The 13,005-nt window shown below is 38.5% G+C and overlaps 1 protein-coding gene across 1 annotated transcript in view; it reads left to right on the top strand.

The window, feature by feature from the left end:
• LOC115428458 (RNA-binding motif, single-stranded-interacting protein 3-like) overlaps window positions 1-13,005 on the top strand; it is a 527,598-nt gene that overhangs the window by 259,026 nt on the left and 255,567 nt on the right. Inside the window, exon 6 of the mRNA XM_030147513.1 lies at window positions 10,139-10,230. Coding sequence (XP_030003373.1) covers window positions 10,139-10,230 — 92 coding nt within the window. The remainder of the gene's footprint in view (window positions 1-10,138; window positions 10,231-13,005) is intronic.

The raw sequence follows: 13,005 nt of genomic DNA, 5'->3' as shown, positions 1-13,005 counted from the left end.
TAGGCTGTTACCCACAGGGCTCGAGTAACATTCTGCATTAATATAATTTTAATGTGTTCTTAGATGTAGAATTATCTGCTTACTCTGCACATGATGGGTCATTTTACCCAAATAAGAAGCCTTACTTCTACTGTAGTTGTACACAGGCTCAATGTATTTGTACTTGCTCAATGAAACAAATGAGATATTATATGAATGAGTGGTAAAAAAGGAAATATGTAAGTAAAAGAAAAAAAAAAAAAATCCGCCTTGTGATACTGGAATGCAGTAGTCATGGGGTGCAATGAGGAGAATCAGAGCCCATAGGTTCGCCTGAAAAAGTCTTAATCAAAGCGAGGACAGAAGTTCGTGAGGCAGAATGCAACGGCAAGTGCTGACAATAAATGGTGAAGGATTTATGGCGAGTTCAAAGACATGCTGGAGATTAGCTTAAAAGCAGAGGGTGTGCAGTTGCCTTATTGAGTAAAGATCATATAAAGTAAAAATTCAGAAGTCATCCAGGTGTACTATTCATCATATCTAATGTCATAAACCTTAACATTTTAGTTTGTGGTGTGCCTGAAACATCACCAAAACACTAAATAGTTTGTTTTAAATAATGTCAGACTGGGTTGGAAACAGAAACTACAACCCCATTTAGAAAGGAACCTTTAAAAAAATACATGTGCTGCTTATCAGCTCCTGAACCCGATAACCGTTTATGATTAAGAATAAAGGTTATGTAAGTGCAACCGCAAATGACCATACATAGAGATCTACTTGGACCTGTGTAAAGCAAGAAAAGTGTGACTCTGCTTTAGAAACGGCTGTACTTAGAAAGAGGATTGGTTACTGATGGTGTTCTCTTTGATGGATAAATAAAAAAAACAAAACAAAACTGTTTAACCCTTTATAGGGCGCTCATAGAAATACTCTGAAAATCAAAATTTCAACCTTAGTATGTTATTGAAGGACATAAGACTATTACTTTTGTGAAATTAAAAAAAAAAAAAGTATTGTTATGTAGAAAATCGAGTTTAATGAAGTTACCATATTTGGTTCCTTACCCAGAAGTGGCAAAAAAAAAAAATTGAAGAAACATATATAAAACTAGAAAAGCACTCGGAGAGCACAGACCTCCGCCAAGGAAGATCACCCCCCACCCCCAGCCCCCCGATCACCACCAAAATTGAATCAGTTGTTCCTTGTGCCAGTATCAACATTTCCTGAAAATTTAATCCAAATCCTTCCATAACTTTTTGAGTTATCTTGCTAACAGGCAAACAAACAAACGGACAAACCCCGATGAAAACATAACCTCTTTGGCAGAGGTAAAAATACAAGAAAAACACATGTGAGGTGAAAGGAACATGTATTTTAGAACATTCCAACAACACAAGTGCTGCTCCACATCCACATTCTCCCTTTGAACATCATTCCTTACATTAGTACCATTACTTCATGGTACCTAACAAAGCATGTACACTTACTGTTCATGCAGAGGTGGACCTTACAGACCCTGTAGACCAGGCATGTCCAAAGTCCGGCCCGGGGGCCAATCACGGCCCGTGGTCAGATTTTATACGGCCCACAGCTTCGGTTTTAGAATGTATTGTTTATGGCCCGCTTTGACTGTTGAACCGTGTACATGAATCATAAAAGGTTCAAAATGCAGTTTCTCCTTTCACCTCATGGTGGCAGCACCACTCTAACTCTATCTGGCTCTGTGACTTTGCCGTGAACCCTTTTCGCTAATTTCTAACCATGGCGCCTGTAAATAAAAAAAACGAAGTTGACAGTGAGGACCGCCGCTTCCAGGAGAGATGGGAATTACAATTTTTTTTCACTGAAAATCGAGGCGATTGTGTTTGCCTAATTTGTCAAGAGACTGTTGCCTTGTTTAAGGAATTCAATGTAAAGAGACACGAGCAGACAAAACATGCTAACGCATATGACAAGCTAGCAGGGAATGAGCACTCTGAAAAAGTGAAGCAAATTCAAGCTGCTTTAAATTCACAACAGTGACTCTTCATGTGAACCTGGGAGTTCAGTGAATTCACCACCAAGGCAGGATACCAAGTTGCCAGGTTAGTTGCCTATAACTGCTGGTGTTATGTACTTGTAGATGTGACACAAAATATTACTCTCTGAATGATTTTGTGAAAGACAAGAGTAAGAGTCATATGTTTTCATCTTAAATGCTAACAGACTTTGCATTACTGAGTAAAATGTGAGTAATGATTACTCATATAAGTCATGTTTAAAATGAATGTGGGGTTAAGATTTTTATCCACTTCTTGGACGTTTAAGATACTCCACACACTTTGTTCTATGTTATCTGACTCCAGATGTGAAAGGAAGGCAGAAATGTTTTGTTTTTTTTTGTTTTTTTATTTGTTCACACCTGAGTGGCTTAGATTTGGTTACATTGCCATTTTAAAAAATGATATTGCGACAATGAAATTAAAATTGTTGTAGAATAGCGCTTTTATATGTAATTTTTACTGTTTAAAAAACGTCCGAAGGGACCACTGGCCCCTGGCAATGTCCACATTATCAGATCTGGCCCTCTTGAAAAAAAGTTTGGACACCCCTGCTGTAGACCATGTTGGACCTGAGATTGTTAATTCACTGTCCTCTCTGGAACTGTTGTTGTCACTGTCTTGTTATGCATGTGAAAATAGTCACTTGCCTAATAAAGGGTTAAATTCGTCACTAAATATACTTGTGCAGCTGTTCGTATATTTTGGTAGCCCCTATAACATCTATTTTTTTTTTTTTTTTTTTAACACTATGTCAGATTATGTCACAGAGCTTCATTTGTGCCCTGCTACAGTACACTGTGTGAGGAAGTAAACCAATGCCACTTTTCCACCGTGAGCATCTGCTGGACTTGCCGTGACTCACTTTTTGAGTGTTTCCACTGCGTGAGAGCAGGGACTGTCGGATACTATTTCTAGTGTCACCTTCACAGAGGTTCCAAGAATGAAACGTGATGTAACATCATATAGATCACTGATTGGTTGATCCAGTTTCTGCATCAGTACAAATGTTGGTCATTATGTTGCGATGTGGGACACTGACCCAAGGTAACAGGAAATCCTCTGAATTGTCTGAGCGAGTTTCTGATGTTCCTATCTTCAGCAATGGCCCACAGATTTGAAGCATCAACAACTATATGTTCTTTAAAGGGGTCATATTTTGCTAAACCCACTTTTATTAGTCTTTGGTTCATTTATTTGTGTATTTGGACCCTAATAGTTCCAAACGTTTGAATTTGAACCTTCCAGGTGCTGCAAAGCTATCTTTATATTCATTCCAGCAAAAATGAGTGGATTTCTACAACCTGTTTTAATTCCTGCTTGATTTGTTAGGTTTTATAACTAGTTACATCACAACATTTGCACATATAAGGTCAAGATTTCTGACAACCATTTCTCCGAGTACAACATAATTGTTTGTCAGCAGCAGCGGTTGTAGTAAAAACTGAAAATATGTGCAAACTTTGAGCCGATTACCTAAAATGTTCAGTTACTGGTTGTATTAACCCTTTCATGCATGAATTATGAGAGCCTTAATCAAGATTTTTTTTCCAGAGTGTTTTTATTCCTCTTTAGGCATGAACAAAAAAAAAAAACAATGCAATTGATTTTTAATGAACCTATTTTTCATGGAATAACAAAAACGTTCACTCAGCTGGACACCATGCATTTAATTTTAGAAGCAAAGAAACATGTATTTGCTGATATACTGTGAGAAAACTATGAAATAAAAACATTTTTAATGCTGCTAATCTGAGGTTTTCTGACATTTTAACATACCTGCATGGAGATAATATGAAAAAAACAACAACTTTTGTTTAAAAAAAACAAACAAAACAAAACTGTTTATTTTAACATTTAGCATTTTTTTACACTCAAACATGTTAGTGCAGATCAGGTTTATCTAGAACAGCAAAGTTACAGTAATGGTCTGAATGTCAGCGTATGGGATGATGCACAAAACAACAAATCCATAAATATTCAAGAAAACACCTTTGATCAGCTGTCCACTGTAGAGACCACTACGCATGAAAGGGTTAATAAATAAATTAATGAATGAATGGTTTAGTTTTGTTTTGTACAATAATCACCAAACACAGTACAACAACCACAATAAACACAAAAACCAAAAAAAGGAATAGGCCAGAAGCTTATTTTTAGCCTATCCTTCTCTCCTGACAACACCACTTACATTAATTTAAATGTGTACATCATTGAGCATTGTCATTATAACAAAACAATCAATAACAAAACAAAAACACATCTACCATCTCCACTTAATATTCCTGAATGATCTTATACTCAAGGTATTTTTTTTTAAACTTTATCAGAGAAGTGAACAACTTAAATTCAACATCAAGTCCATCCCATAATTTCACACCCACAATGGAAATACATCTGGACTTGACATTTGTCCTCACTTTCATACATTTAAAAATATAAAGACCTCTTAAATTATAATTGCTCTCTCTTAATTTAAAGAACTCTTGAATGGTATTTGGAACAATATTATTTTTTACTTTATAAATCATCTCTAATATTTGAATATATGTAATATCCGGCAATTTTAAGGTATTGAGTTGACGAACACAAGTGGTTGGAAAGGACAGAAAGCACAGTCAACAACCTGGAGGGGGCGGGGCATGAAGTGGCTCATTTGCATTTAAAGGGCCAGCGCTCAAAATGACCTTTCTGGTGTCACTACTCAGAAATAGGGTTGAAGATGGACCTGTGGAGTTGAATGAATGAAGAATTCAGACCCAAGTATAGCATTTACAGTTTATTTAGACGACAGGGAAATGTTTTAAAATGCATAATTCCATTTAAAAAAGCAAAATGTCAGTCCTTTCTGTAATAACTTAAGGGATTGGTATTCTGATACCACAAAGTATTATGATAAATATGTTATTGTCCTGATGAGGCCTTTTTTCACCTCTCTTTTCAAGAGTTATAACGTAACAACATATCCTGTATAACAAAACTGACAGTACTCTATTGTTTTTGTAATTTTTTTGTTTGTTCGTTTTTTTGTTGGTGTTTTTCTTGTTTGTTTTTTTTTAACATTTGATTTTCATATTTTTATTGATATATTTTCTTATAATTCTTTCCTGTTGTATCACTGGAAAATGTTTAATAGGTGAAAAGAAAAAAAAACAATAAAAAGTGAGTTATAAAAAAAGAAAAATTACTCCTTTAATGCTCCATTGTTGCCTTGAATTGTAGCTGCAGTCGCACTGAAAAAGACGTCACAGTAGTTTGTGCTGCGTTCCTATTCCTGCAGAGGATATTCATTACGCTGGTGCAAAATCTAGTAAAGTTGGCCCGAGTTGAAACAAGTTGAACTGATAGTGTTTGTGGAAATATGACATAACAAACAGGGCTGTGAATAGCAGAAAAACACTGACAAAAACAAAGCACAAACATGTTTTACTGAGGTCATACTGTCATTATGGAATCACCAAGTGTCAGTTTTGGAGTCAGTTTACAGATGAAGTTTTTGCGGCGTTTGTTTAAAATGAGTTTTGCCAACTTTGCTAACATTTGGCATCGGAGTTGAGTGTCAGACACCAAGAGAGAAACACACTGCCCTCCATTTTTTAATCTGTGTTTGGGGTTCAGTCCATTTCAGCCCATCACAGATCCCCTCCCACCGCCCTTCTTTGTCTAACCTCCACCAAACAGCACAGCAACAAAGAGTGGAGTTATACAGGGGTTGGACAAAATAATGGAAACACCTTAATAAAATCAACAAAATATAATTTAATATGGTGTAGGTCCGCCTTTTGCGGCAATTACAGCCTCAATTCTCCGAGGTATTGATTCATACAACTTGTGAATTGTTTCCAAAGGAATTTTAAGCCATTCTTCAGTCAGAATACCCTGCAACTCTTTTAGAGACGATGGTGGTGGAAATCGACGTCTTACTTGAATCTCTAAAACTGACCATAAATGCTCAATAATAATAATGGATTGGATTTATATAGCGCCTTTCTAGACACCCAAAGCGCTTTACATTATTGACCCATTATTCATTCACTCTCACATTCTCCCTCTGGTGGTGGTAAACTACATCTGTAGCCACAGCTGCCCTGGGGCAGACTGACAGAAGCGCGGCTGCCATTTTGCGCCTACGGCCCCTCTGACCACCACCAAACATTTATACACCAGTGTGGGTGGCACTGGAGGCAAGGAGGGTGAAGTGTCTTGCCCAAGGACACAACGGACTGACTAGGACAGAGTGGGATTGAACCGCCAACCCTTCGGTTATGGGACAACCCGCTCTACCAACTGAGACATGGCCGCCCCCAATAATGTTGAGGTCTGGGGACTGTGCCGGCCATACGAGATGCTCAACTTCATTAGAATGTTCCTCATGCCATTCTTTAACAATTCTAGCTGTATGGATTGGGGCATTATCATTTTGAGATGAAGGTGTTTCCATTATTTTGTCCAACCCCTGTACATCACCCCTCATTTTTAGTGAGGTGTGTAATATGTGAGAGAAAAGTACCGACGCAGTGTTAACACAGTGAAAACACCGGTGACAAAACCTCTTTACTCACCTCTTCGGCTGCGCTCTTTTCATCACATCATCACCCATTTTTCTCTATATCACAGTTATTTCTCCTTATTGTGATCTGTTCGTGGTCCCTTTGATGCAGCAGGCTGAAAATAGTAAATCTGTCATAGCCGCATGAATGTATATTATATTCAACTCAACCGTGCATGTGTTTCTTATTTTTAAACATGCACTTAGGTGACTGCTCTCCCCTCTGTTTTGGCATGCAATTTCTGCTTTTTTTTTTTTTTTCCTATTCCCTACTTCCAATTTTTGCATTTTTAAGTGATCTGAAAACCTCAAAAAATTTAATCCAGCATTTACAATCCACTTACTAGACTATTTTCTTGCAAATTATTAATCTTTGGGTATTAACCTGCAAGAAAAAGTTGGGTTTTTTTTGTTACTTTAAAGGGGTTACATATAGTATTTCTACGTTCAGATATTTAAAAAATGACCTAAATGATCATTATAGTGTTTAGAATTAAGTGCTCTGAAGTTCTGCAGAAGATGTCAGTGTATTGGACTGTAGATATGTGAAAAGTTTATCCACACCAATGGTCCGACAGACGTATGTGAACGTTAGAGGGAGTAGTGAGTCATTCTGGGCAGGATGAGAACCATTAAGAAACAACTTTTACAGTTGAGGAAAGTGATAAAAGTTGTTATTTTTCCTACTGGACACAGTTCTAAATGAAATGTGTGGAGTTTGATGATGAAATCAGTGTTTTTTGTACATGGGTTTGATTATGAGGTGTATGAAGGTATAATGAAGGTGAAGCTCAGCTCGTTCCTGCTCCATTTCACACATTAAGTGTTGTTGAGAAACCACAATGAGGTAGTTGTATATTGTGTGATTTTTTTTTTTTTTTTTTTTTTCTTTTTTGGTTGGCTTGTTGCCTTCAATATTCTGCATTATTCTGTTTAAATATGTGTTTTTTCTTTGCCTTTTGCTCACCTTTTTGTATTTTATTCCTACTTATGTTTGAAAGTTTGTCATTATTATTGTTAAAGTTATTATGTGATGTTATTATCTTTCCTAAGTTGCCGTTTGTTGATCCATTGTTCAGACTAAACTGTGACAGTTCTGACCTTGTTTGGATGGTTTCAAACAGATCTTTAGTGCAGCTACTGACAATACAATCCAAACTGAAAACAGGTGATTTGTGGTTTTATTGTGGCTGTTTTCTGTCTTAAACCAGAGCTAAGCTAACAGAGCTATAATGTAAACTATCAGCTGATGCAGCACATGAAGATTATACAGGGTTCCCGCAAGGTCTTAAAATGTCTTATAAGTCTTGAATTTACAAATCTGAATTTAATACCTTAAAAAAGTCTTAAAAGGTATTAAATTTGATATGGTAGATCTTACGTTATGTTGCTGTAAACGTGTTCGCTGTATTGTGTTTAAATGTGTCAGTTCCACCCGTTCCAACCCGACAATTTATATTGAAATTAGGAACCAACAATTATCGCTAACTTTACAGCCCCCGATGAGAAATAACTCGGAACAGTGGGAATAAAGGCATTTGCCAATGAGGCCGTGAAATAGGCTTTGAAATGGGCATTAATTTCTGTTCTAATTAGTCGTAAAAAGGTCTTAAAAGGTCTTAAATTAAACTTGTACAAACCTGTAGGAACCCTGTTATAAGACACAGTGTTATTTTGACTGAGTGTTAAAATAACCAGCTTTGAATTTATATTTTAAGTAGGAAACTGTGGACAGATAGTGTTAATTTGATGGTAGTTTTGCTCGACTTAAATGCGTTCTGGTATGTGATTTCCAACTGCTGTTCTGTGCTATACATAGAACCTCCTTAAGACATGTGACGCCTGTTTTTTTTGTTGTTTTTTTTTTAATGTAGCTATTTTAGACCTTGGGGGAAAAGGAATCAATAAACGACACCAGAATTGATCAAACTCAGTGATACCCATCTTTACAAATAAGGGCTTTGATGGACTCATTGGCCCCTGTTTAAAATAATCCTCCCTGATGTCATTACTTCTTAAATAACAGCTACATTTTCTCTGACTGTCGGCTGTATTTGAATCAGGGTATTTCATTCTGCTTCTTCATATTTCCACAATTAAAGACCCTCCCTTCCCTGCTCCACTCTAACAGCTGGTCATTAATCAGTCCTCGCGCTCGATTTCTCTTCCGCCACAGGTTATGATTTTCACATTACTTCACACTCCTTCACCGCCATCTAACAGGATAATGACCCCAACACCCAGCCCCTCACCACCACCACATATAGAACAGACCCACACCTGAGAGTGAGACGTCTGCTATGTGTTAAGAGCAAACACCATGTGGCCTGTCCGCTGTGAGGAAGTATGTCTGTATATATGAGTTTATGGTCATTCGCAACATGACGATGGGGCAACAACATGGATAAGCGCCCCCCCCCGGACACCTCACACCCATTATCCTTTTCTAATTACACTTTCCTTCTGAAACAGCAGATCAGAGGGCACCATTGACTGCTTTTAATCCGCCACCAAATTTTAATTAACACAGACGTGACCCCCGTCTCCGATACATCCCAGAGAACGCCAGGATCACAATAACTCATAAATCACAGTTACAGATTTCATTCCCCCTGCTGATGAATTTCCAGATGGGGGCTGGTGGCTGTTAATGTCGGGAAAAATATGAGAGAGGCCGAGAAAGCTAGAGAGAGAGAAATAGAGATGTAGAAGGACAGAGGAAGAGACGAGATGGACAGAAAGCCTATGTGGAGAGAAGAGAAAGTGTGAGTATTTATATGTAAAAGAGAGAGTAATGGCAGCTGCTCTAGTATGCTGTCAACCTTTGGAGAGATTTGTTACCAGGGAGAGGATTATGGAGACTGTGAAATGAATTGTGTTAATATGCCGGGTGTTGAGGAACATGATGTGGGCCAGCCGACTTCACAGTCTGAAAATCAAAAGGCTGAACCACTGAAAACTGAAAATGGCTCAGTGATGTTCCTAAGAATTAATTGGCACTCTGTTTCTCTCTTTGTGTGCAAGTGTGGGCATTTTTTCAAATGTACTACCAATTCTAGAAATTACATCGTATGAATTATATTTGTTGTTCAAATTAGGCCATATGAGTCGTCATTATATTACAGCTGTAGCAGATATACTGTTCCATAGAACTGCAGCAGAGAGCGCCTTTCTTCTTGGTCTGCACACTACTTATGCTTGTGTGTTTGGGGAAAAGTGTGCATACTTGTGTTTGTGTGTGTACATGCATGTGTGTCAGTGTTTGTGTGTGGAGGTGGAGGTGGGCAGGGTGCCGGGGTTTGTTATTACTAAATCGCTCATCCATGCTACTAATTAAGATGCATAGCATCCCCCTATGAACGTCAGTGTCGCTAATTATCAAACAATGTAGTGCTCACCAGATATGAGAACTGGCAGCCTCTGTAGTCATGTTACCAACCTATTACGGCTACAATTACCAAGTGCCTGTCATTCTCCTTGTTAGTCATCTGCCTTCAGTTCATTTTTTTTCTGTTCTAATGTGTGTCTTTTTCTTTTTCTCTCCCTCTCTGTTCCCTTCTCTCTCCAGGCTATGGCTTTGTGGATTTTGACAGCCCAGCTGCAGCGCAGAAGGCCGTGTCATCTCTCAAAGCCACTGGGGTGCAGGCCCAAATGGCCAAGGTAAGAAATGTTTAAAAACAAGTTAGCATGATAATGCAGCTTCCTGGTGCATTATCCCTTACACTTTGTTGTGCTCAGTCTTTCCAGTGACTGAATCCTACACGATTCCGACACATTTGGTCGATCTTGATGGATTTGAAAGTTCCCACATACACACTGATTTTGTCCATAAACACTTTTTATTGAATGTAATTTTCCACAGCGCTTTGCTGTTTAGTGACAAACTTGTTCACTCTAATTTAAGGCGTCTCTTAAATGTGGGCTGTTAACTGCATTTGTAGATTGTTATGCACAATTTGGAAGGTGTCTGTGGTGCATGATGGTCTGTTTTATCTTTGTGACAGACCAACGTTGTGCTCTTGCACAGGCCATTTGTAAGACTTTGTTAGTAACTGTGTGTCCTTTCTCACATGTTAAGTGAGTTTTGGGAGTTTGTGTCTGTGTTGCATTGATCCAGGGTAAACTAACCTGGTTGCTGGTGTGTGTGCAGAATCCACACTAGCTGAGATTTGACCAGTCACTTGTTGGATGCTCTGCAGGATTATTAGCTTTCTAAAGTGAAAGCAGATGAGACAGTCTGTTTTAATAGGAACAAAGAAGGCCCCAGTGGGTTGCACAATGGAGCCAGGCTAACAGACACACATGAAGAGTTGTGGCTTACAGATAAAACAGAGCTCATAGGGAATACTTTAAAGCAGGATTTAATCTTGGAAACATGCATTTTATTGATAGCTTCTGTCTAATCTTAACCTAATTGTCTTTGTGGAATTTATATTGGCTATGTTTAACTGAAACAAAACACCAGTAGTATTAAACAATACTCAAATGTGACAATGCTATGGCTAATGTCGGGTTAGGTTTATGCACATTAGGGTTAGAAAAGGACTGGGGATATGGCTAAAGGAAGGCTCCCTGTTGTCTATTGTCATGGTTACAGTAGGACTAACAAACAAATGGTTGTGGTGTGGGTTAGAAATATGGGTCTGGGAAGGGTCTTAAAATGAAAAAGAAGAAACAAATCAAAATAAACTGTCCTTACCTTCCATCTGAAACAGAATACTGGTCCCATAAGTCCCCATAAGTCCCCTAAAACTTGATATTCTACCATATCCATCCCCAACCACCTTCTTCTAATTATTATCCTTATTTAACATCACCTGACCTGACATTTTTCGTTACTTTATTTTCTTTCTTCTTGTCTTTATTTGATCATGAGATACGTAAATATTGCTTTAATTGCTTTCACTTATTGACCCATGTTGATGGTTTTGTTTGATACGATCACCTTAAACTTACATTATTGATGATCATAGTATCTTTGTGCCTTTTTTTTTTGTCTCTTTTCCCCTGATGACATAAACTGAAGTGAGACTGACACTCAGCATCCCTCAAACATCTATGAAAGCTGAGATCTCATCTAAACCAGGCTATTTTCGTATGAGCTGTAGATTTGCTGGTGTCAGAATATCTAAATAGGTGAACAAAATGTCAGTAGCATTAAAGTAATGAATATGGTGATGACTGTGAGGGGACAGTCTGAGTGATTTTTCTGAACCGAGATGGTCCGCATCTGATCTGATCCTCAAATCCCCCCCTCGAAGCCAAAGAAGCCCTGATGAGATGGAGAATGGTGCTGGCGCCAGTGAAGATGACAGAATTGATGATAACGATGAAGGTGGCAATTATTTTGATCAAATGGGATGAGATCTGACAGGAGGAGATGATATTCTGTGCGGTGCTCAGGTGTGCCATTTCTCAAATGCACCATTTGGCCGTTTCCTCTCCCCACCAGTGTCCTTCTTCCAATATTTATAAGAGGGCAGGCTCTCAGAATACAGATAAGAAGCCATGCTCTTTACCCATCTCATTTTAAGACCATACTTTGCATTGTTCCCCTTTTCTTCAGTCAATATTTTCATGAGAGAGATCTTGTGTCCCAATACAAAAGAGCTGACCTTTTTAAGAATGTTTGTTTGCATGTGTGTGTGTGTGTGTGTGTGTGTGTGTGTGTGTGTGTGTGTGTGTGTGTGTGTGTGTGTGTGTGTGTGTGGGCACATTTACAAAATCATTTTCTATTAGCATTCGCGTTTATTTTGAATGCCCCTTGTTCTTTTCACACAAATGGAAAAGGCCAGCATTCTGTGCAGCAGCTCTGTGCTTTTATCACACTTGTGAGAGACATTAAAGAGTAGTTTGCTTTTATAGACTCCCTCCGCAATCTCTCTAATGTCTCCTTACCAGGTATCACTACTATCCCTCTGTCTCTTCCTCCTATACCGCGCTTCTTCACTTTCACAACCCCCCTTTCTTTGTTTTAATATTGCTGTTTTTTTCTTTGTTCGTACCTTCTCCAGCACGCACACATATACACACATACACCACATTTATATTCATATACGCCATGTGTTCCCCTGCCAAACAGCCAATGACGGCAATTTATTCCCATCAATAATTAACAGCAGGATATCTTTGTGTCTGCCTACCTGCCAAGGTGTTTCTGCCACCTTTCTTTCTGTCAAGGCAGGGCAGCATTCCCCTGAAAAACCTATGTGAGTGCTGACAGAGCTGTAAATCACAACGATGACTGCAAACGCCACAGACGACTTCCACAATAAGAGCATTCAGCCTCATTCTCTCGCTCCCTCCGCTCACTTTTGTCACATATATCTCTCCACAACAAAGTAATAAACGAAGAGCAAGTCAGAGCCAGAGGCTTTGAGCTCATTAAATAAAACCGTCACAGTAATCAAGTTGTGCCTTTTTTTTCCTGCCCTG

The sequence above is a fragment of the Sphaeramia orbicularis genome, chromosome 11 (genome assembly GCF_902148855.1).
Source record: "Sphaeramia orbicularis chromosome 11, fSphaOr1.1, whole genome shotgun sequence".
Lineage (NCBI taxonomy): Eukaryota > Metazoa > Chordata > Actinopteri > Kurtiformes > Apogonidae > Sphaeramia > Sphaeramia orbicularis.
The sequence above is the reverse complement of the archived record's forward strand: the minus strand, read 5'-3'. Positions and strand labels throughout refer to the sequence as shown.